Here is a 20,959-nt window from a genome sequence, read left to right on the forward strand (position 1 = left end):
AGCAATTCTTGATACCAGCTCCTTTGCCAGTGCTTATTTTTTATAATTAAGGTCTGCTCATACCTCGTTCCATCATCCTGACTGCAGGAACAAACCCATGCCCGCTGCTCGCCTTACTAAACTCGGTGTAAAAATAAACCCGAGTAACTCCTCTCCAAGCACAGTGCGCGCAGATTTGCTTTTCGGCATGTGACGAGCCACCCTCTTCCCTCGGCTGTCCTCGCACACTCACCCTCCTCCACCCTCGGCAGCTGGCGGCTGTCCTCACCCGCGGGGCGGGCTGGGCTCTAGGGATGCTGGCTGCGCAGGCGGCCTGCCCGGGGTCCAGGGATGCTCGCCCAGGACGGTGCGGGGATGTAGTTGCTCGGGGTGAAACCTCCTACGGCCCTCACCCCCCACCCCCACCCCCACCCCCCACCCCCCCCCGCTTTTAATCAATGCGAACACCGGGTTAAAAGTAACCGGTCTCTGGTGTTTCTCTCTTGGATTTCACTTCTTGCTTTTGCTTTAGCTCGCCACGCAGCTCGAAAACGAAGTTCCCGACGCCCGCAGCCGCGCTCACCCAGCCCTGCCGCTTTCCAACATTTTCGCTCAAAGAATCCGAAAAGCGAAAACTATCGGGAAACCAACCGCAAGTCCCAAACCACCCGGCGGCTCCCGCCCGCCCCGTCCCGTCCAGCCAAGCGCCTCGCTGCCTGCAGGTGCCCCGTCCGACCCCCCGCCCCCGCATCGCCGGGGCCGTGCGGTTCCTCCCCGCCCCCTCCCTACCCCCCCCGTCGGGCGGCAGGCGGGCGGCCCCGCGGCCTGCCGGAGGGAGCGAGGGAGGGAGGGACCGGGGCGCTGCGGCGGCGGCTTTGCTCTTTAAATCGCTCTCCAAAGCGGATTACAGCTGATCCCCCCACGTCACGCCGGAGCTGCCCGGGGGGCAGCTCGCCGCCGCCCGCACTCCTCCCGCGGGGCGTCGGCGCGGGGGGACGGGGACGGGGACGGACGGGACGACACAGACGACACGGAGGGGATGCCGCGGCGGGTTTAGCGGCGGCCGCCCCCGGGGGGCGGGCGGATCGCGGGGCGGGGGGCGGGTGCCGCCCCGTCGGTGCGTGCCGGCGCCCATGAAGCGCTGCCGCGGCGCGGCACGGCCGGTGCGCTGAGCGCCCGCGGAGGCAGGCGGGCGGTGCGCGGTGCGGTCAGCGCCCGGCGGGCGGCCGCCGGCTCCCGGCCACCATGCAGAAGAGCGTGCGGTACAACGAGGGGCACGCGCTGTACCTGGCGCTGCTGGCCCGCAAGGAGGGCACCAAGCGGGGCTACCTGAGCAAGAAGACGGCGGAGACCAATCGCTGGCACGAGAAGTGGTTCGCCCTCTACCAGAACGTGCTCTTCTACTTCGAGGGAGAGCAGAGCTCCCGGCCCGCCGGCATGTACATGCTGGAGGGTTGCAACTGCGAGAGGGTGCCGGCTCCCAAGGGCTGCGCCGCCGGCAGCGCCAAGGACGCCGCGCTGGACAAGCAGGTACCGCCGCGCCGCGGGCAGCCCGACGGCCGCCCCGCTCCCCCTCGCCCGGCCCGGGCTCGGCAGCGGGGCGGGATGGAGGGGGGAGGCAGGAGAGGGGTAGGAGGCAGGCGGCGGCGGCGGGGGGGGGGCGCAGCGCGGCGCTCGCGCGGGGCGGTGAGGGGGGAGTCGGGCCCCGGCCGTCGGTGACGGCGGTGACCGCCCCCGGTCCCCAGGCCCCGGCGAGGGGGGTCCGAGCCGCTCCCGGAGTGCTCGGAAGAGCAGCAGCCGCTTGGAGAGTGGCAAGGCCAGCGGCTTTCCCGTCCTGTCTTAATGACTCTTCCTTTCTCCCCATCATTTTCTCCCCAGTGTCTGCACGCCTTATTTCAGTAGGGTGTCCGGAGAGTAGCATCTCACAAACTAGGTGTTAATCATCTTGATGCCGGTGCTTCTGCGCTAGCAGCTACACATTTCCGGCCAAACTCAGTGAACAGAGTGTGCGAGGGGCCAAAGTACCAAAACGGTGCAGGGGGGCTCTAAGGAGGCACCGAGCCCATCCCTGGGCAGCCGTGGTGCTGCTGCCTCTCTTAGAGATGCTGTGAGGGAGGGGTAACGGGCGCTCGGCTCTCCCCTGGGAGCCCCTCCAAGAGCCGGGCTGGTGGCTGGGAGGCGAGGATGCGTGCATGCCCTGATTTGCAGCCTGCGCCGTTCAGCAGAAGCCGGCAGGTTCTTCGCCGCGCAGGTGTTGCGAAGCCGATGGGGCTTGTGGTAGAAATGGTGGCACAGCGCTCGAGCCAGACCTTGCGTGGCTCTCATCAGGCAAAGAACGCTGAAGGCTTTGGTGGGGTTCGTTCCCGTGAGGAGTGATGACGGCTCAAATCACACCACCCGCCCCGAAAGCTGATCGGTTTGACATGTGTGTGCCTAACGAGCGAGGGGTTAAATACTATCTGTGCGTTACGTAACCAAGAAGGAGAGGGCACTGTAGTTGTTGAGGGTGGATATAGATCGGGTACCTTAACCACACGCCTCCTGTTGCCTCATGTAAATTCTTGATCTTACTCCCTGCCAGGTTGAAATTTGTCTGGATCTGCATCTGGCATGCCCTAGTACCTTTCTCCGTGAACAGGAGAAACCAAACAGGTGTCAAACTGGTTTGGAAAAGTTTGGGTGGCTGGCTGCAGGCATGGCTGCAGGCATTTCCTGCTGATTGCGAGAAAGGGACACAGCCCTAAGTCAGCTGCTGAAAAAAACAGAGACATCTGCATGCTGCATTAGCATGACAACTTCGCAAGAAGAGCTCAGAACCTTGTCTCATGGTTGTGCTTTTTTTTTCTCACGTAGAACAAATACTTGTGTGCTCAAGCAGCCTTTGAGACTGCTTAAGCAAGGGAACTTTGGGAAGTTGGGATGGTTGCAGTTATGTCACATTTGTCCATCACATTCTTGTGGCTTTGAGGCATATTTTTATAAGCATTGATAAATGAAATACTGGAGGATTCCCTAGATGAAATTAAACATGACTATTTCTCTGTCTGCTTTATATTGGCTTAGTACGCTTGTTTATCGGTAGTGTAGTTAAACTATGGCTCGACTAAGAGAACTGTGTGAAAACAATCCCTTTCCGTATCTGTTCCCCAGGAATCTTAAGTTGTGCTTTTATAGTGATGAATGTCTGAGTTGCTTGTAATTACATTTAGTGCTGCAGAGGCACAATAATTACAGGGGGTGAAGCTGAATTTTGCTTTGCTTTGAACATCAACTATATCAATGTTTTTAACAATAGTAGACTGCTATTAAAAAAGGAGAAGAATGCTTCATTATTTTTTTTTCAGGGGATCCTAGTTTGCATTCTCAACACAGACCATCAGAAAATGTCTCTTTACCATTCACCTTTCACTTGATGCAGAATAAAGTTTTGAGTGTTTGTAGTTTTTACAGATGTTTACAGTGCAGCCTTGTTTGTATATTCATATAGACACAAACCTTTGCTAAAGTGTACAGAAAACTCCCTTAGCAACTGAAACGGATCAATTGCAAGAAAAAAGAGAAATATTTGAAAATTAGACAGCTCTTTTTATTATAAAAATGTCCTCATATTCTTACAGGTGTAAAGTAATAAGCTGTGAATGTTCAGTTTATTAACAGAGGAAGACAACGTTATTTTAAGCAGATGATAATGAAAACTCAGTGTTCTGCATGGTGACTATTGGCAGTGTGAAAATACTGCCTAGGTTTAATTTGCTTTGATATAACCACACAAATGTAATAATGAAATGGGAATAATAAAAAAAAAAAGAGCTCTGTGTCGCTTTTTGAAGAATCAGAGCTCACTTGTCCAAAAGAGAGAGAAGAAAAAGAGAATCTCTTTTAGTTTGGGTTCTATTTACCTAGGTAATTTAGACATTAAAGTGATACATGCTATAGAGTGACACAGATGAGGGAGAGAGAATTAATCACAGGGGAGAACCTCATCAGCATCCTTAGAGTGGATATTTGAAAAAGCAATACATTTTCTGTAAGGTATGAAGATTATGGAAAAAGCATGTAGAACAAGTAGACTTTGTTTTCCATGTTTGCAAATCCTTTTAATTTTAGTTTGAGTTGTTTAAAGGTTGCTTGTCAAGTCATATGCCAGATAAGTACAGTGCTGAGAAATTGTCAGAGCTCAGTGGGTAGGGTGTCGGAGCTGTGCTTCCCTATACAGGAGACCGTACTTTGGTCAACAGATGTGTTTAGGTTTGGGTGTCTATCTCCCCAGAAGCCCAGCAGCTGAATGATTTCACATTTAACTACTACTGGTGCTGTTGTGCCCTTCCAGCAGTCAATCACAAAGGGACATTGAAGCATCACAGGAGACGTACCACCGTTTTGTGGAAAACATCAAATGCCTTTGTAAGATTTGCTGAAATATTGAAGTATTAAGAGCTTGAAAAAATGCAATGATAGAATGCACTTCTTTTTTTTTTTTTTTTCCATTAAGATATTAGTGGGTTTTTTTCTTTCTTTCAGGATATTTACTTCAAAGCAAATTCTTTTTTAAAAGTACAGTACCTTTCTCAATATTAACAAACTGCATAATGCATGAATTAGCTGATATTCTGGGAATATGGGATGAAATTAAGTTTGTTGCAGATATTAAATGATTTGTAGGGGGAGATTTTATTTTTAAAGAAAAGTGTTTTGATCTCCCTCAGATTTTAGAAGAGTTTTTGTAAATGCCGAACAGGTGTTGCTGTCCTCTCTGGTTTCATATTTTAGAAAAAAGACAGGTTTATTGAAAGAACAATGGGGAATAAGATGAGTTGCAAACCAGAAGATTAGGACATGAAAATACTACATGTGAAAAGCTTAAACTTTTATATTAGTTAAGCTGCTTCTTCCCATAGGAACCTTAGGCTGTAAACAACTGCAGCTCCCAAATCCCTCCGCTCCAACAGTGGCAGAGCTGATGAGAGTGAACTTCAGCTTTTCTTTCAGAAACTCTGGGAAGAGAATGGCTTTGTCTCAGTGAGTGGCTAGGCTCTTTCAAAACCGAAGTAAAATGCCTAAAAAAATATGCTTTCTGCAGGGTTTCACAGGAGACTGGTGCTTGTTATCCCGCAACTTCACAGGCAGATATTTTTTTTTTTAAAGACTATTGGAAGCCCGTGAATAGAGGAATGTAAATATTATTACTATTGTTGTTGTTGTTATTATTGTCTGCACTGGGAGGAGATCTGTATGTTTAGTTTCTTTCATAACTGTGGATTGAATACATGGAAATACTCTGATACAGTTATTAATAACTGTCTTAGTGTATTTAAGCTTGTCAATGTTATACAATTTGAGCAGAGACTATTCTTTGTATCTTGCCTGCAATAATCTTCCTCCCACTTAGCAAAATTAAATGCAGTATTAAGTCCATGCCCCCACAGATTAACAGAATCCAATTATTTGAATTTTTTCTGCTTACTGTAGCTTTATTTATTTTATAAAGGACACGGTGATTTTCTGGTGTTTGAAACCTCTTTATTTTACATACATTCCTTGAAGTGCTAAGGCAGGCACATGCCACCACCAGCTTTTGCTGAACCTCTCTGCTAATTCAGGGTATATAAAACCTAGCAACAGCGCTTAAACTCTTCACTTTTATTGGGCACCCGCCACCCCCAGTGTTGTTCAGCATCCTGTGTCTGTTAGATGTAGTAGTGAGTAGCTGGTGAATAGTTTTATCTTTCTGGTGAGATAGCTTGCCACCTTCAGGTGTAGTATTTTTCATAAATCTTACTGCGTGTGTGTGGGCAGGTAGCTCCCCAGGATATTCCAGTGCAAGGGTCCACCAGAGATGTCCATGTTTTAGAAATTCCCTGCAGCATCTTAAAAATAATAGATGACTTTGTCTTCTCAGTGCCTGAGAACAAAAAAAATTGTTGGATTTTTTTTTTCCTCCAAACTTTTTTTTTTTTTTCCTAAATGAGCTACCTTCAGTAGAGGGAGTGAGTTAGAAAAAGGTGGCCAGTGAGAAAGTTTTAAGATAATAGTGCTATTGGGGTTAGTGTTTTTGTAAGACCTCCTCATGAAAGAGTGCTTAAACAGTTCTTTCGTGGAGACAACTTCAGGGTAACTAGCTCTTGTTTGCTTTCCCAGGTAATCCCTGTCCCCCTGCTGTTGTTCAGTCACAGTCACAAGACAGTACGGTTTGTGCACACATCCACCTAATACATCGGTTCAAGCTGTTTCAGCATGCATTTAAGGAGTAACTGAAAAACATGTCACTGACGTTGTGCTTAAGGCAAGCTGCATTGAGTGGTGGCCTCTGGCTCTTTGTGCAGAACTGTGAAGTGAATTTACAGTGTGCTTTCTGGGCTAAGGCAACACGTGGTAAACAAATAGAAAACTATAGCCCTTGTGATCTTTCTAGGGACTGAACTTTGCTGTTTGATAAATGTGTTGTGTTTACCTGCTCGCTTTAAGTAATGAAACACATTTGGGGGATAAAAAGAAGAACAGAAAACCTGATGGTCATACCGATTGCTATTTTACTAAAATTTCAAGGGTTAGAACGAGATGCTTAAAACTTATGTCTCTGCTGTAGTGTTATGAAATGGGCTGTTTGTAACTATGCAAAATTGGGGAATGAACCCAGCTGACCTGTGGGTTTTGGGTCGATCTTGCATGTTTTGGCATGCCTTCCTCTTGAAAGGTTAGTTAAATCCACACAGATGTAGCTGGGAGAAAATATTGGTGCTGTTGAATAGTTTAATACTAAACCTTTGACTACCTTAATCCATGTCAAGTGACTTTAGTCAGGAGCTGGAGACTGATCTGTTGTCTTCTGTTCTGGAGTGTCGGTCAAACTTGAGTGCAGAAGGCAACAAAAGACACCGCCTGAATATGTTAGACTAAAGAGTAATTAGTAAAGAACACTGGGACTGGTGGTAATAAGACCAGATTTTTGTGAGACAGAGTAGTATTGAGGAGAAACCAGAGGATGAAGTCTACTTAACATTTCTCTGTGAGGTGTTGTAAGGTCCTGAAATACTACAGTATGCTTTAACAGAAGTGCATACTCCTTAATTGAGTTATTGGAAAAATAACTGGATCCCAAGGCAAATGACATTTGGCAAAGACTTGTTTGCGGAGTTGCTGGGAAATCTTTAGCTAACAGGTGAAATGTCAGCCAGGGAAAGACTGGAAGCAGGTTAGAGCTGAATTAGAAATGTATCCCAAAGCATAAAGACCAAAAATGTCACACAAACACATTTTTTGTCACATCTTACACATTTTGTAAGATTTACATGTTCCACCTTCTCAATCTTGCATGAAGGCTATGCAAAGTGACTGCAACCTATGTACAGCAGTGTAGCTCACACTGATAATGTGACTATCCAAGTTACATTTAAAATAAAGTATCATAACATTTTAACACAAATTTCATTCTTCCACCAGTCTTATAGCCAATGCTGCTACTTTTTAAATTGTGTCTCCTTTCTTAGCAGGGTTGTATCGATTTGGCTTGGTCTGTTTAGTTCCTCAAATCGAAGAGGAAACTTGTAGAAAACAAAAAAATGATGAGGATGAAAATAGCAAGTCAGTCCCTGATCTACTGAATTATTATACTTCATTTGTCTTATTTTGCCTTTGTTTAAAATAGATTTGGTTTGTTTCTTCTTTATCATCTGAGCAGACTGGTAAGGCACGTGCCTGGTTTTCTGGTTGCATGTTATCCATATTAATTTCTCACCGTGTACCTGAGTAGAAGATGCAGGCAGACCTGGTTCTATTTCTGTAGTAATATGATATCATTATAATAGTCTTTACGTATTCACATATTATGTGTTACGATGTCATCACTAGTAATACAGCAGCATTTTTTTGATCCACTTGCTGAGGATTTTCCATCCTGAGAGTCTGTGTGTGCAGTAAAAGCTGTCATGGTTGCTCAGTTTGGCCACATACGTTATAATTACCAGTTCTGTTTTGCCACTTGCAGCATGTCTACAATATTGAGCAGTTTGTGCAAAGGGGGAAGGGACAGGGCATGTTTTGGTGCAGCCTATTATGGTTCCTGGCATGTATGTCCATACTGCATCTGGAGCAACAACAATGTCCAACCCGGCTGGTAGTGCATAATGCACAGGTGGAGAGCCAATGCTGCAAGACCCTCTGCCCGCATTGCGAGTGGGGCACTCCAGGCAGTGTCGCGCTGTATGCCTTCCACGTACAGTGCAGCAGATTCACACCAAAAAGAACAGTTTTCAGTGCAGTGGATCATTCACATAGACCTCATGGAGCTGGTGAAGAAAGATAGAGAGGTCTGAAAATATCAATCCACTGCTTTTGGCCATTCTTAGCAACAGATTTTTGCTTCTAGCAGTAGCACGCTTCTCTAGACCCACCACTTCAAAGCAAGTTTGGTACCACGGCTGCTGCGGAGTCTGAGGCAACACAAACCTGTTTTTCAGTGTGAATGTTCCAAGCGTTCGTACTTTGTGCTTCCTAAAGTGGTGATGGACTGGCCAAATTTAGGTATTCTTTCATAGGCCTGCTGGTGGGGGGTGGGAAGTGGGTAGATTTCTGGATTGAAAACAATGTCGATATTTGTTTGTTGCCCGATTGTTGATCAGCCACAGCAATTCAGAAAGACAGTGTTATCCGCCTCTTCATATACTTGAAGGAAAATGAGATTCCACATAGTACCTCTTCTCATTTTTTTTTTCTGTCTACCAGCCATTACTGATGCTGAAGATTGATTGAGGGACAGGTTTTTTTTAACACTGTGCTTCTGCACTAGATGTCTAGGAACATATGCTTGCAATCTAGCTTCCAATGGTTTTTTTGACTTAGCAGTCCCATAAGGTTTTCTGTTTGAGGTACAGAATCAGTATATATAGAAGCAGAGGCTTCCCCAATTCAGTGCAGCCATTTCAATATCTCTGTTGTATTTTCCATGAGCTCAGAACTAACTGAATTTTATTAGGAAGTGTTTATAAACTGCCAGCTTTTAACTGAGCTATATTGTAATAAACAATTTAACTTCCACTGTTCTACAGTGGAAGCATTTTATCCCGCCAGATCTAACCAATTCCACTACTTCTTTTGAAAAAACTGATTGTGTTTTAAGCATTAAATGCTGTAACTATTGAAAAGAATCTGGAATTATATTCTCATGTTTCTTCTCATGGCACTCTGGAACCATGACTTTTGCCTGTTTTTGCCCTTTGAGTTTTTGACTGTCGTATGATGGCTGTATAACAGAGATTACCCGCTGCTTGAGTTCTGCAGTTTTCACCTAGCGCAGCTTGAGTTCCTAAATGGCTGCAAGATTTCCATTGCACTACAGCTTGTCCTTTGCAATGTTTTGAACTTGGCAAGCTTGTTATATTGTTTTTCCAAAAATGTTGTGCCTCTATTTAGCATTCTTTGAATAAATTATAAATTTTTTGTAAATGTCTATGTACTTTTAGTAGTGTAGGATGCTGCTCCTGCAACTTTAGGTGACCCATGTCATCTAGATCCCACTGCAGACAGTGAAGTCCTAGCCAGTACAGTCAGTGCAGTCTAGAGAACCAGTCACCCCATCCTGAATTAGGTGTTGGCATAGGTTAAACTGAACAGACCTTACTGACTGTAGTGATTGAATCTTGGTTGATTGTCATGTGAACTGAGGTGCCTGGCTCACATGTGGACACCTGCATTCCAGGCATCTCGGGTAATGTGTTCTGCTGCTGTCACAGTGAACATGTGTTGGTTTTTCACCCCGCCAACCATGGGATTTGAGTGTTCACGGTAGACAATGTTCTGAAATTTGCCATGCTGGATCCTAAAGCATACTATGTTATTGGTGGGGTTTGTTTGATGTTTTAGGTGTATGGTGGATCCTGACATGCTGGAAGTTTAGGATGATTGCAGGTGACCTCTGTTTCTTTTTCTTTCTGCTTTCTGTTCACTTCTTCTCCCTTACACAAGTTGTTTCTTCTGTTTCAGCAAATGCCAAAGATTTTATAGCCTCTGAAATTGTGGAGATCATGTTCAACAACTTCAGTAGAGTCTCCGTGATGTTCTCCAGAATAAAACCAGGAATATACTTTAACCCCATGCATCCATGGATGCTCATATATGACAAAAAAATTGCAACCATCTTTTGCACTAGTATTCTCTTCCATTTGGCAATTACAGAATGATTTAAGATAAATATTAAAAATTATTCTTCCTAATAAGACTGTTGGGTAGAATTTAAAATTTAAGGGCCACCTGCAAAGCTGCCTTAAGAGAAAGGTGGAAGAAAAACTGACAGGAGAGTGAAGGAGTGCAACATTGATATCTGTGCAATGTCATCACTAATCATGCAGGTATTTGTGTGTACAGATGAAAGGAGCAGTAGTAGATGGCGCTGACGTGTTAGTACTGCTACTGCATTTGATATATCTTAATTATTTTTACCTATTCTTAGGGCTTGACCAGGAACACTGAGCAAATGAGGACTGCTGGGATGGTACTGAGGCTTGTATGTGTAGTTTGCTGGGTATGTTTGTTGGTTTTGTGACTGTCGGGTCTTTTGGTTGTAGCTTTCTTGCCCCAAGAAGTATATGGTGACTGAAGGGAATACCAGGTGAGCTGAGGAACAGTGACAGGGAGCCGAATCATAGATTCGTAGAATGGTTTGGGATGGAGAGGGCCTTTAAAGGTCATCAGGCTCTGGAATCTTCCAGACTTCCGCAATCCAGGAATCTCAGTGTTTTTGTCACAGCAGATGTGAAGTGTCACACTGGCTGGAGAAGTACATCCCTTCTCCCTCTGGTGGTTATCCCACAGCTGGATACTGGCCAGCTACTGCTGCCAGTGTCAGCTCAGTGCAAGGTCCCATGGCTGGAGCAGAGTCTCTGGTCCTGCAGCTGCTCCTTACAAGCATGTGTGTGTTTCCTGGCTTTTCTGCTTTTCTGCAAAGTCCGAGCAGTTGTGTGCACGGAGTATGTGAATAGGCTGTAGGGGTGCAGGATCGAGCACGCAGCAGCCAGAGAAGGACAGAGTTAAGGCTCCTTGAGCAGCCCAGCAGTCACTCACTCACTCCTTCTTTGCTGCGATGTGCTATGCAGTTTCAGGAGATCTGTTTCTTTCCTGGGACTCCTTTCTCATGAAGTATTCAAAAGATGAATGGTGAAGGAGGTAATTTTCTGTAGGTCTTTTCTGTTCTCTGCACCCCCCCCCCCCCCCCCCCCCAACATTTGTCATACATGAGGCATGAAGGTGCAGGAAGAGAAAGATGCTTTAATGGTAAAATCGGAACACCACCTGTAGGAACTGGATTCTGTCTTTTGCTTGGGATCTCCTGTGAAAAATTGCACAAATCACATCCACGAGGCGTTTTACAGTAATTAATCATTCCTTGTTCAGGGGACCCAGCTTGGCACAAGAGTTAGGCATGCAAAAGTAAAACTATGAAAGTAGTGGTTAAAACAAAAAAAAGTGCCATTTCAATACCAAAGGCCAACATTCTTTCAGATTAGGCATCCGAACTGAGTTGCATCTGAAACTGCTGGTTTATGTCCTAACCATATTTGCAGTAATTCCTTCTTACCTCACTGGCTGTTGTGAAAATAAATGCATTAATTCGAAGGAAGCATCTGAATGACGTCGTGAGAAGTGTCATAGGATATCATGTAAGAAGTTTCTGAAATCTGCTGATTTGTGTGCGATACATAGAACGGGGAGATGTGCATTCAAGGACCAAGATAAAGCAAAATATGAAATCGTGTCTCATATGTGGTAACTGAACTAGGATCTCCTGAAAGAAGAATCATATAATAAAAGACTGGAATAATTATGCTTGCACACATGGGACTAAATTAACAATGCACAAGGCACCTCAGATGTGTACCTGGCTTGGTAATCTAATGCCAAACCCTAGAAAACCAACAAACAGACAAAAAAACAAACCCCAAACCCAAACAAAACAACGAAGACAAACACAAACCGCCACAAAATCAAAATAAACAACATGAAACCGAGGTACAAATGCATGTGAAAAAGTGAAGCTTTTTGGCCCACATGCTTTGTGTTACAGAAACAACGAGATAGAGACAATCCGTTTTGGTGCAGATTTGTTACTGTAGTAGGAGTAAGCTTGCAGGCCCCAGACTAGCATTTTTCTCATAGTTTTGCTGCCTACTGCGGGTGGAAGTTTCGTAAGTGCATTACTTGGTGGCCTGGGGGGAAGCCTAGCTAGCTGATGTCCAGTATTATACGGCCCAAAATGTGCAGCGACCTGAGAGAGCTCCGTCATCAGCAGTCTGAAAATCGCGGACCTGCAGAGAAGTCATGTCTGCACCACGACCACTAATGCTGATCCACTTTAAAGAGAGATGCTCTTCCCTGAACGCTGCACTGCATTCTTGTAGCTTAGCAGCAGATAACTTGGCTGCATGCCAGCGAAGTGAACAAAAGTAAAGGCAGCCGCTCAGATGTACTTGACAATTCAGAGTAATGCCAAGTGGTTCCATGTGAAATAAATAAATAGATTTACCTTTCGTAGAAGGGAGGGAAAAAAGAAAAAAAATTTTTTTTTCTTCCCAGCTCTTATTTTAAATAGTTTTACTTAAAGATCATTGACCTTCTGCAAACACCTCTTTGATTTTTTTTTTTTTTAGTTTTGTTTTTACTTTTTTGAAGACATCTGAATGTGCATGTGTCTTGCGTGTGTTCATAGGCTGGGAGACACAGAGTAGAAGGATGGTTGTTTGGGTTGTGCACGTCCTGGGTGCATTTGTTCGCCTGGCTCCCTCGCTCCCTGTGGCCTCCTGGTGAATCGGTTAGGTGACTGCCTTACTTTGGCAGAAGTAAAACAGCCCTAATGATGCTTCCCATCTGCTAGCGTATGGATAACACATCTGCATGGGGATATCTGCTTATCCTTCAAGTATTTTGGGGTGTTCACCTGCAGCTTAATGGGTGAATGCAGTAGTGGTTACCAGGTTAGTCATGAGGTACCATGTGCATGTTTCTGCACACAGGAGAAGCACATGGTAGGACCTGAGAAGTGCCTAATCCTGGAATTTACAGCTGGGGTATTCTTTATATAATTAATTACTTCATTTCCCTCTGCTGCTGGGATCTGTCGGGTACACCTTGCGCACTTGTCCTTCCAGGCAAAATGCTCTTGACCTCAACTGTACAACTTACTCTTTCAGGCAGTTCAGTTTTGATGAACGTAGGTGAAACTGGAAGGAATTTCTTCCTCATATTTTTTTTTGTGAATAACTTATTTGTAATTATAGCAGGTCTTCTTAATACTGCTTATGCTACGGGGGTATTTCTCCTCTGTCAAGACCTACAATTTTTGTAATCATTGAAATGCATTGCTAGTGTAATAGTATATGGTTGTACACACATTTTCTTCATCTTTCTGGTGCCCTCCTCTCTGAGCCTTTCCCTTTGGTGTTTGCTTTGCCTTGTGTAAATTGCAGACTGCTTTTGTGTTGTCTTCCTGGTCTGGTTTCTGCCCCACAAATGTTAATGAAGTGCTTCTAAGCTGCCTCATGTGTGCAGTGCTGGGAACACTGTATGAGTTTGATTAGCCTCTGTGCACCTCTCGTTCAGATCATCCTCGGAGATGAGCTAATGGGGTAGCAAGAGGGAACACATGAACAAAAACAAGTACGTGTGTACGACTTACTTCATCGCTTGTGTCCTTTCTCATGGCTGCTTAAATGCATTGTGTCCTACTTGTGCAACTGCTTCAGCAGCTTCCAGGGTAACAACATTTTATTCCATGGTCTGCTGAGAGATCCTGATTTTCTACTGTTGTTTTCTGCCTGGGTAGAGGAGTGTAAGCAACCAAGTTGTCTTATTCTGACAGTGGCGCAGTGCACAGGAGGTTACTTAAATAACAAGAGTTCATGTACTTGACTCGGCTTCCATGCAACAAGCATGGAAGAAAGTACTGTGGTGTGAGCCCCGAAGAGCTGTTGTCGAGTGCGCTCCAAGGTGTGGATTATGCCTGAGAGACTATAGCCGTAGTATTTGTAATCTCACTGAGAGTCATTCACCTTCACGTGGCTTCTCACCTGTCTTGTGCTCGCAGGATGGTTTCCCATAGTGGACAACATTGGAACCACAGTCCTTTGTGATTTGGCCCCTTTTGTTAGCTCATGTCTTAGCTACTTGGTCTTGCTATTGCCAGTGTCCCATACCTTTAATTTTCTGGGTCAGGTACTAAATTTCTGGGGTGTAGGGAGTGTGTAGGACCTGAGGTGGTGACATGATGAATTGGCTGTTTGACAAGTGTAACAGTAAATGTTGGGTCTGCTTGAAATGGCTTGTAGAATAAGCTGAATGTCCAGAAGGAGCTGTAATGATTTGCATTGCAAAGGTCACACAGCAATTCCAAGTAATTTTGAAAGCAGTTCTGATTTTTCTTTCTAGTCTTGTTTTTTGACCTCTCTGGTGGAGTGTGAGATTTGTTAAGTAAGAACAGCAAAACAATGCTGCATCCCAAGGCATCTCATCTATTTGAATTGTGTTTTTTCATCTTTCATGATATGTGTAGATGTTTGGACTTTGCCTTCTGAGTATAATGCCTCTATTTGGTAGTTATATGCAGTAAAAATAGTTTACTCGGTTTAATTTAAAAATTCAAAATTTTCTGAATTCTTGAGTGACTGAGGAACACAAGCTTCTTTGACTTTGAATCCATCCATAGCCTTTAATGGTATCTTAATACAGTCCAGTGGTATCCAAGCTTTTTGCATGAGTGAACTTCATGTCAAAGGCTTGAAGACTTGAAGGCCGTAGAGTGGTCATGGTGACTGGAAGAAGTTCTGAAGACTGTGAAAGAGCAGATACCACTCATCTGTTCAAAGAGGGCAGAAAGGAAGATCTAGGGAAGTACAGGCCAGTCAGTGTCACAGTAGTGCCTGGGAATGTGGTGAAGAAAATCCTCCTGAAAAGCATTTCTACACGCATGAGGGCAAGAAGTTGACTGGGAGTGGTCAGCATGGATTTACAAAGGGGGAAATCATGCTTAACCAACCTGATCTCCTTCCACAGTGAGGTGACTGACCTGGTGGATGAGGAGAAAGCAGTGGAGGTTGTTTACCTTGATTTTAGTAAAGTCTTTGATGTTGTCTCCCGTAACATCATCATCGTAGACAGCTGACAAAGTAGGGGTTAGATAAGTAGACAGTGATGTGGACTGAAAACTGGCTGAATGACCAGGCCCAGAGGACAAGTAAAAGATGTTGTCAAACCTTACCCAGGACATTTAGTTCTAAGACAGAACTGTTGGCCCAAAAAGTAGGATTTGGTCTTGTTTGTTTGTTTGGGTATTTTTTGGGGTGTTTTTTGTTTTTGTCAGTGAAAACTGCAAGGCTTCCCATTTCACTTTCTTACATTTTCCTTTCTGTTTGTTGTCAGGAAGGAAAATTGTGGGTGAAAAGATACGTGCCAGGACATTGTTTGAAGTTACTCTACAGTGATCGGTCTTACCTTTCTTTAAAAGAAATTTACTATCAGCTCAGCACTTTAGCTGAGTGTATTACAGCTCACCGTAATAAGAATCTGAATTCAGAATTTCTACAAGTTTTCTGGAAAGTAAAAAGAAGAAGAATCTTGCTGTGCTTGTGATGTGCTTTTTTTTTCTTTTTGCACACATTGGTGCAGTGTGCACGTGACATGTATGTTCTACTTCAGTTCTTTCCTGTTTTCTGGGGGTGTAAGAGAGGTTGTTTTCTTTTTAATCATTTCCCATCTGATTTAAATTTGAAGTATTCATTCTGGTTTGGCAAATATTTAAATTGTAGCAGGAAAAATCATGCAACCAGAATAAATTTAACTTTAAACTTTTTGCAATAATGAGCAGAACGTGGTATAACTGTTGTTGACTAAAGCTGAAGCCTTTTTTCCTTCTCTTGAGGTATTTGGAATATATCCATAATTCAGCATTTATCTACTTTTGTTTGTCTGTTTTCTCCTTGTGTTGAGCAGGAATAACATTTACAAAATGCTTAGTTTTGCTGCCCTGGGAAATGTAGCATAACTTGGGGTCTTCTTCAGGCTGTGTTTATTATAGAGACAGAAGGAAAGAAGGGGAAGTAGTTGTTAAACTTTAGTATATTTAAGAAACTGTCAGAATGGCTACTCTTGACTCTAGTGCATATCACTTTGTTACCCTTTTTCTTCCTGAGTTTCCCCTTATTTACTTGTCAATACTGTTCATTCAGGTGGCTGCTTTTTTTTTTTTTTTTTTTTTTTTTTTTTTTTTTTTAAATATTAAAAACCACCCCCTGCCCCCAGGGATATATTTGGGGAATTACCTATCCAGTAGTGAAGCTGCATAATGTATAAAAACCAGAACACCCCTCAGCAAAGCTAAGCATTGTGAGGGTTTATTCCTGCTCCACTTTTATAAAAATGCATGACAGGCAATTCTTACATCAAAAGCATAGAAATAAGTGTTTCTTCTTTGCTGTGTGTATATCTGATATAATTTGACTGGAGTGGATTATTTAAACTAAGTGACTTCAGAGTTTAGACTCTTCTAAATATATCAAGTGGGACCAGGTGCCTGATCTGCTTTAATACTATGTACCTTTTATTAGGGGTTGATCAGCTGCCATTTCCATTTATATTTCCTGATGTTCTTTCTTGATTCAAGGTTATTTTTAAGTAACCCAGCTCAGGAAGGATATGAGTGGGGTGGGGTGCTGTGGGAAATGTGGACAAGTAATGGAAAACATATTTGGAAGAGAGTTTTGGGAGCTTCCAAAAAAAGTGTATTCAAAAGTAATTGACTTGACTGATTAAAAATGCTTATCAGAATCAGGCTGCCCCCCTTAACCTCTTAAAGCCCCCTGAATATAGCCACAGCAAATTACTTAATTATCACTGAGTGATACTTACATCGCTAACAGTATCCGGTTCTGCATATATTATATATATAACCTGCAGCTTTTATTATAGGTTACTCATGTTGTGAGAATGTCAGTGTACGTTAATTTTTAGCTTTGACATGGGGTATGTCAAATCTCCTTAGAACACCAGCAGTCTTCCATGAACTGTTTGAGAAAAGCACAAGGCTACTAAGGTAAAAATACGGAAAAGTTTCAGCCTCAAATTGTGTGTGCCCTCTCTTGTATTTAACTTCGGGATTACAATGTGGCACAACAGAGGTTTTTTTAAAAAATAAGGACAAAACCAGCAACTAGTATAGTGAGACATTTAAACCCAATTTTGTCACCAAGAGTGGGCATATCCTGTTTGCAGTATTTATGCTGAACAAAAAGTGTCTCATAGAACAAACTTTTGTGGTTAAAAGCTGTCATTAGACTATAAAACCCCTTTCTACCAGAAAATCAAGACTGGCACTAAAAAGTCTCAATTCCTTTTCTCTTTCCTTGTCTGGCCCTTTTCCTCCATCAGGTAGCTGTACTGGAAATCTTTGATCTCTCACTGCCTTAATAAAGCCTTCTTTGACAGGCAAGAGTAACTGCAGGTTTTTATTATGCAGCTGGTATTAGCTGTTCCTGATGCTATTTCATCCCAGTAACTGAGAAAATATGTGGTATTATAAACTGTTCTGTGATGAACGGATTCATGTGTTGGTCAGAGCCTTGCTACCCCTGTGCTGCTTTGATGTCATTGTTCCGTTGGGCAACCTGTGAGTTCATCCCTGTTCCTGGGCGGGGTGGGGGTGGGGGCAGCGTTGTTTGTGTGTATGTCATCAAAATAATCCCAAGTACCCTTAGCAAATAAACTCTTCCTGTTAGATAGCAACAGCAAATTTATTTAGCAGGTTGGATGCATTTAAACCTGTAGCAGCCATTTGGGTATCCAGAAAGCCTTGATCAATTTCAGTGCCCTCTGTTAAATAGTCGGAGAAACTAAATTAGAAGATATTGCCTGTACGTGGAGAAGCCAAAGCTGTGTAACTGTAGGCGTCTTAGAGCTAGGCATGCCTAGGTTACCATACATAGACACAGGAAGGCACAGTAAGATACAGCAGACATTCCAGATTGGATTAAATGGAAGTGTTGGCACCTGTTAGCATAATAAACACAGCGTAGACGGCAAAAGTCCTTGTCATCAGTAAAACAAAATACGCAATATGGACTTAAAACATGAAGAGATGCACTTTTTCTGTTGTTGGCATTGTTACTGAAAACTGCTGAGGATATCCTTAAACTTCGCTGTTGAAATGCTTTAAGAACTTATGCTGAATTAACTGTTCTTGTGTACTGGTTAAGCAATATTGGCTTAATTTTTGGAAACATTTGCTGATACTGGCTTGAAGTCGTTTCTGGAGCTGGAATGTACTGGGGTCTGTAGGTGAATTCAAGTGTTTTAAAAATATCTTTTTGTGTGTGTTACTAAATATGACATAAAATTTAATATACTCTGTATTATTAAATATATTAATATTTAGAGCTTGGCAGTAACCTCCAAAGTTTTGGAAAAGTTCTAAGTTATGTTTCCAAAGTAAACCTTCTTAACCGTCTCTCATCGCCTGGAAGAGCTCCTCCTTGCAATCCTGAAAGGGACTTCGTTGAATGTGCTTCATTAAATGCATTTTATGAAGGTTTGCCTAAATAACTCCTGTCATCAGGGACTTCCAGATGTGCTAGTAATGATGCCTGCTTATTGTACTTGTCACCCATCACACACTCAAAGTTGTGCAGTGTTTTTCAAATTAATATATAACTTTTTTATCCCTAACAGAGGTCTTGTTTTAAAAATAAATGCTTGCACATCTTCTTTATGGTTAGCCACATTACTAACAAGCCAACCAGGTTTTACAGAATCAGTTGACAACCAGCAAGAGTAATATGATTGCTTTAAGTATATACTCTCATAAGTCTTGAAAACTTACATTAAAATTGGTTTCCTAGTCACGCACCTACACTCAGATTGGAAACTGATGTCTGGTGCCTTGCCTGAGATGTTCTGATGGTTGCAGAACATAGATAACTGACAATTACGGCACTCTTACCTAGCTAAACATTTCACAATAAATAATAAATCTTTGAGTTCCCCCTTCTGATTTCCTGTATTCTCGTGAGGTATCCTTGTCTTGATAGAAGGAAACACTGCTGCCTTTTCTTAGTTCAGTGTGAACCCTTGCTATTTTCTTGAGACTGTATTGATACCCGAGCCATTAAGGTACTGACCTGCATTGTATATGAGAGCCTTTCGGTGCTGAGGGTTGCATATGACTAGAGACCTTCCATTTTAGAGTATTTTTTTATCATAATAGATGATTGCCACGTTTCTGTGGTGATGTCATGTGGTGCCATTTGTTGTTACCAGATAATGTTTACGTCTTGACTTCATAGCCTGAAAGATGGATGAGGTCAAGAGTACCAACAAAGCTGTGCAACTTGGTTGTGTTTACATGGCTCGAGGCAAAACGCGGTGTATTTGGTTTAGCTCTGTGAGCAAGGAGATTTATCATTGTGGTGCACAGAGGACTTTTTTTAGGAATGTTTAGGAACAGAGAGCGCTGGACATCTTCTGAAGAGATGGCACACATTTCAAATATCAACCCTGGGCTATAAATCAGACTTAATTTCATGCCATTCATAATTGTGACGTAATTCATTTTACAGAATGCTAGCTTCGTTCTTGTAACAGTAGCAAGAATTGAGTATTGATTATGTCAATGTAGGCTTGACCACCATAGGTCAAAAGTTCGAGCCCAATCTCCATTCTTAATGTTGACAGCTGGTGGCTGGGTAAGTGTATTGTAACAGGGGTCTGTGATGCTTTACACAAATGCTGCCTTAAGCTTTAGCAACTCGCAGTCCTGAGCTTGAAGCTCATGCCTTTGCAGTTAATAGACATTTTTGTTCTCAGACTTTGCCAAATGCCTTTTTGAATACCTACATACTAACTTCTGAAGTCTCCAGTGGCTGTTGCAAGTAGTTTGAGGGCTCATACATGTTATTGTAAAGAAATACCTTTTGATTTTTATTCAGCACCTTAATGTTGTACTGCTCAGGGCTGATGAATCTCCTGCAGCTTTATGCTGCCGTGTCTGACCAGTATCAAGGCACACAGCGTCATGCAGCAGCGCACGCGCTAAACCTGGGTGTCTGAGCATTTTGGTTGATCTGTGTGCACCAGCACTGATGTAGAGAGAAACAGCACTGATGGCCTCATCCTGTTTCTCACTATGGCTGCTCAAGATGAAGGCCTGTTAGTGGGAAATCCTATCTCTTTGCAATGTGGATCCCTCGAGAAAATGGCCTGGACGCAGTTTATCCAGTGGCTGGCTCTTGGATCCTCTTGCCTGCAGGTCGCTCAGGCACAGAAACATGGGCACACCCAAGTGGGTCTCTCCACAGACCCCCAGACTTTATGGCCCTGCCAGTAGTTGGCCTGGACCTTCTGGCCCCTTCGGTATCTTAACTGCTGTGGTTGTCTCACTCACAGAGGCTCACCTGTCCTGCCCAGGTCACTTCTGCATTGATAGCTGGCTTGGCTGGTGTGGGTCAGTGCTCACTGGCAGTCATGTTAATCCAGCTGCTGGCATGAGCCCCTGTGTGGTCTGTCATCCAGCTGACGGCCCTTGGAACTCGATACGCACACGTGCGCGCAGATACGGTCACCTCATCCAGGAAAACACTTAGAAATGGAGTTTAAGGCAAAACCAGGAGACACTGTGGTGATCAAACACAGCGCGTGGACAGGCAGATGTACTGGCCAGACTCACCCCTTTTAGCAGCTTATTTCTTTATTTTCCCATGCTTAGTCATCCCTTTCCCTGCCTCTGGTTCCTCCTACAGTCATCCCATAATGAGTTGTGTACAATCCCAAAACGCGCTTCCCTGCGTCCCGTAACAAGTGTCCTACTCCTGTAGGCACAATTCTCATCCTGCAAGGTGATCTGGACGGCCTTTCCACTCACTTGTCTGGAAGGGTTTTTCACAATACTCTTTCCAGGCTGCAGTATTCCAGCATGTGTAACCATAATTGTACACATCCTACACCCTTCAGT

General features: G+C 43.7%; 1 protein-coding gene across 2 annotated transcripts in view; it reads left to right on the forward strand.

Moving 5' to 3' along the window:
- The first annotated feature begins 983 nt into the window (after positions 1 to 983).
- Positions 984 to 20,959, forward strand: part of RASGRF2 (Ras protein specific guanine nucleotide releasing factor 2) — a 131,736-nt gene continuing 111,760 nt past the window's right edge. For both annotated transcript variants that reach the window (XM_037374318.1, XM_037374319.1), the window contains exon 1: positions 984 to 1,509. In XM_037374318.1, coding sequence (XP_037230215.1) covers positions 1,225 to 1,509 — 285 coding nt within the window. In that variant the 5' untranslated portion in view covers positions 984 to 1,224. The remainder of the gene's footprint in view (positions 1,510 to 20,959) is intronic.

Source organism: Falco rusticolus, chromosome Z (genome assembly GCF_015220075.1).
Source record: "Falco rusticolus isolate bFalRus1 chromosome Z, bFalRus1.pri, whole genome shotgun sequence".
Classification (NCBI taxonomy): Eukaryota; Metazoa; Chordata; class Aves; order Falconiformes; family Falconidae; genus Falco; species Falco rusticolus.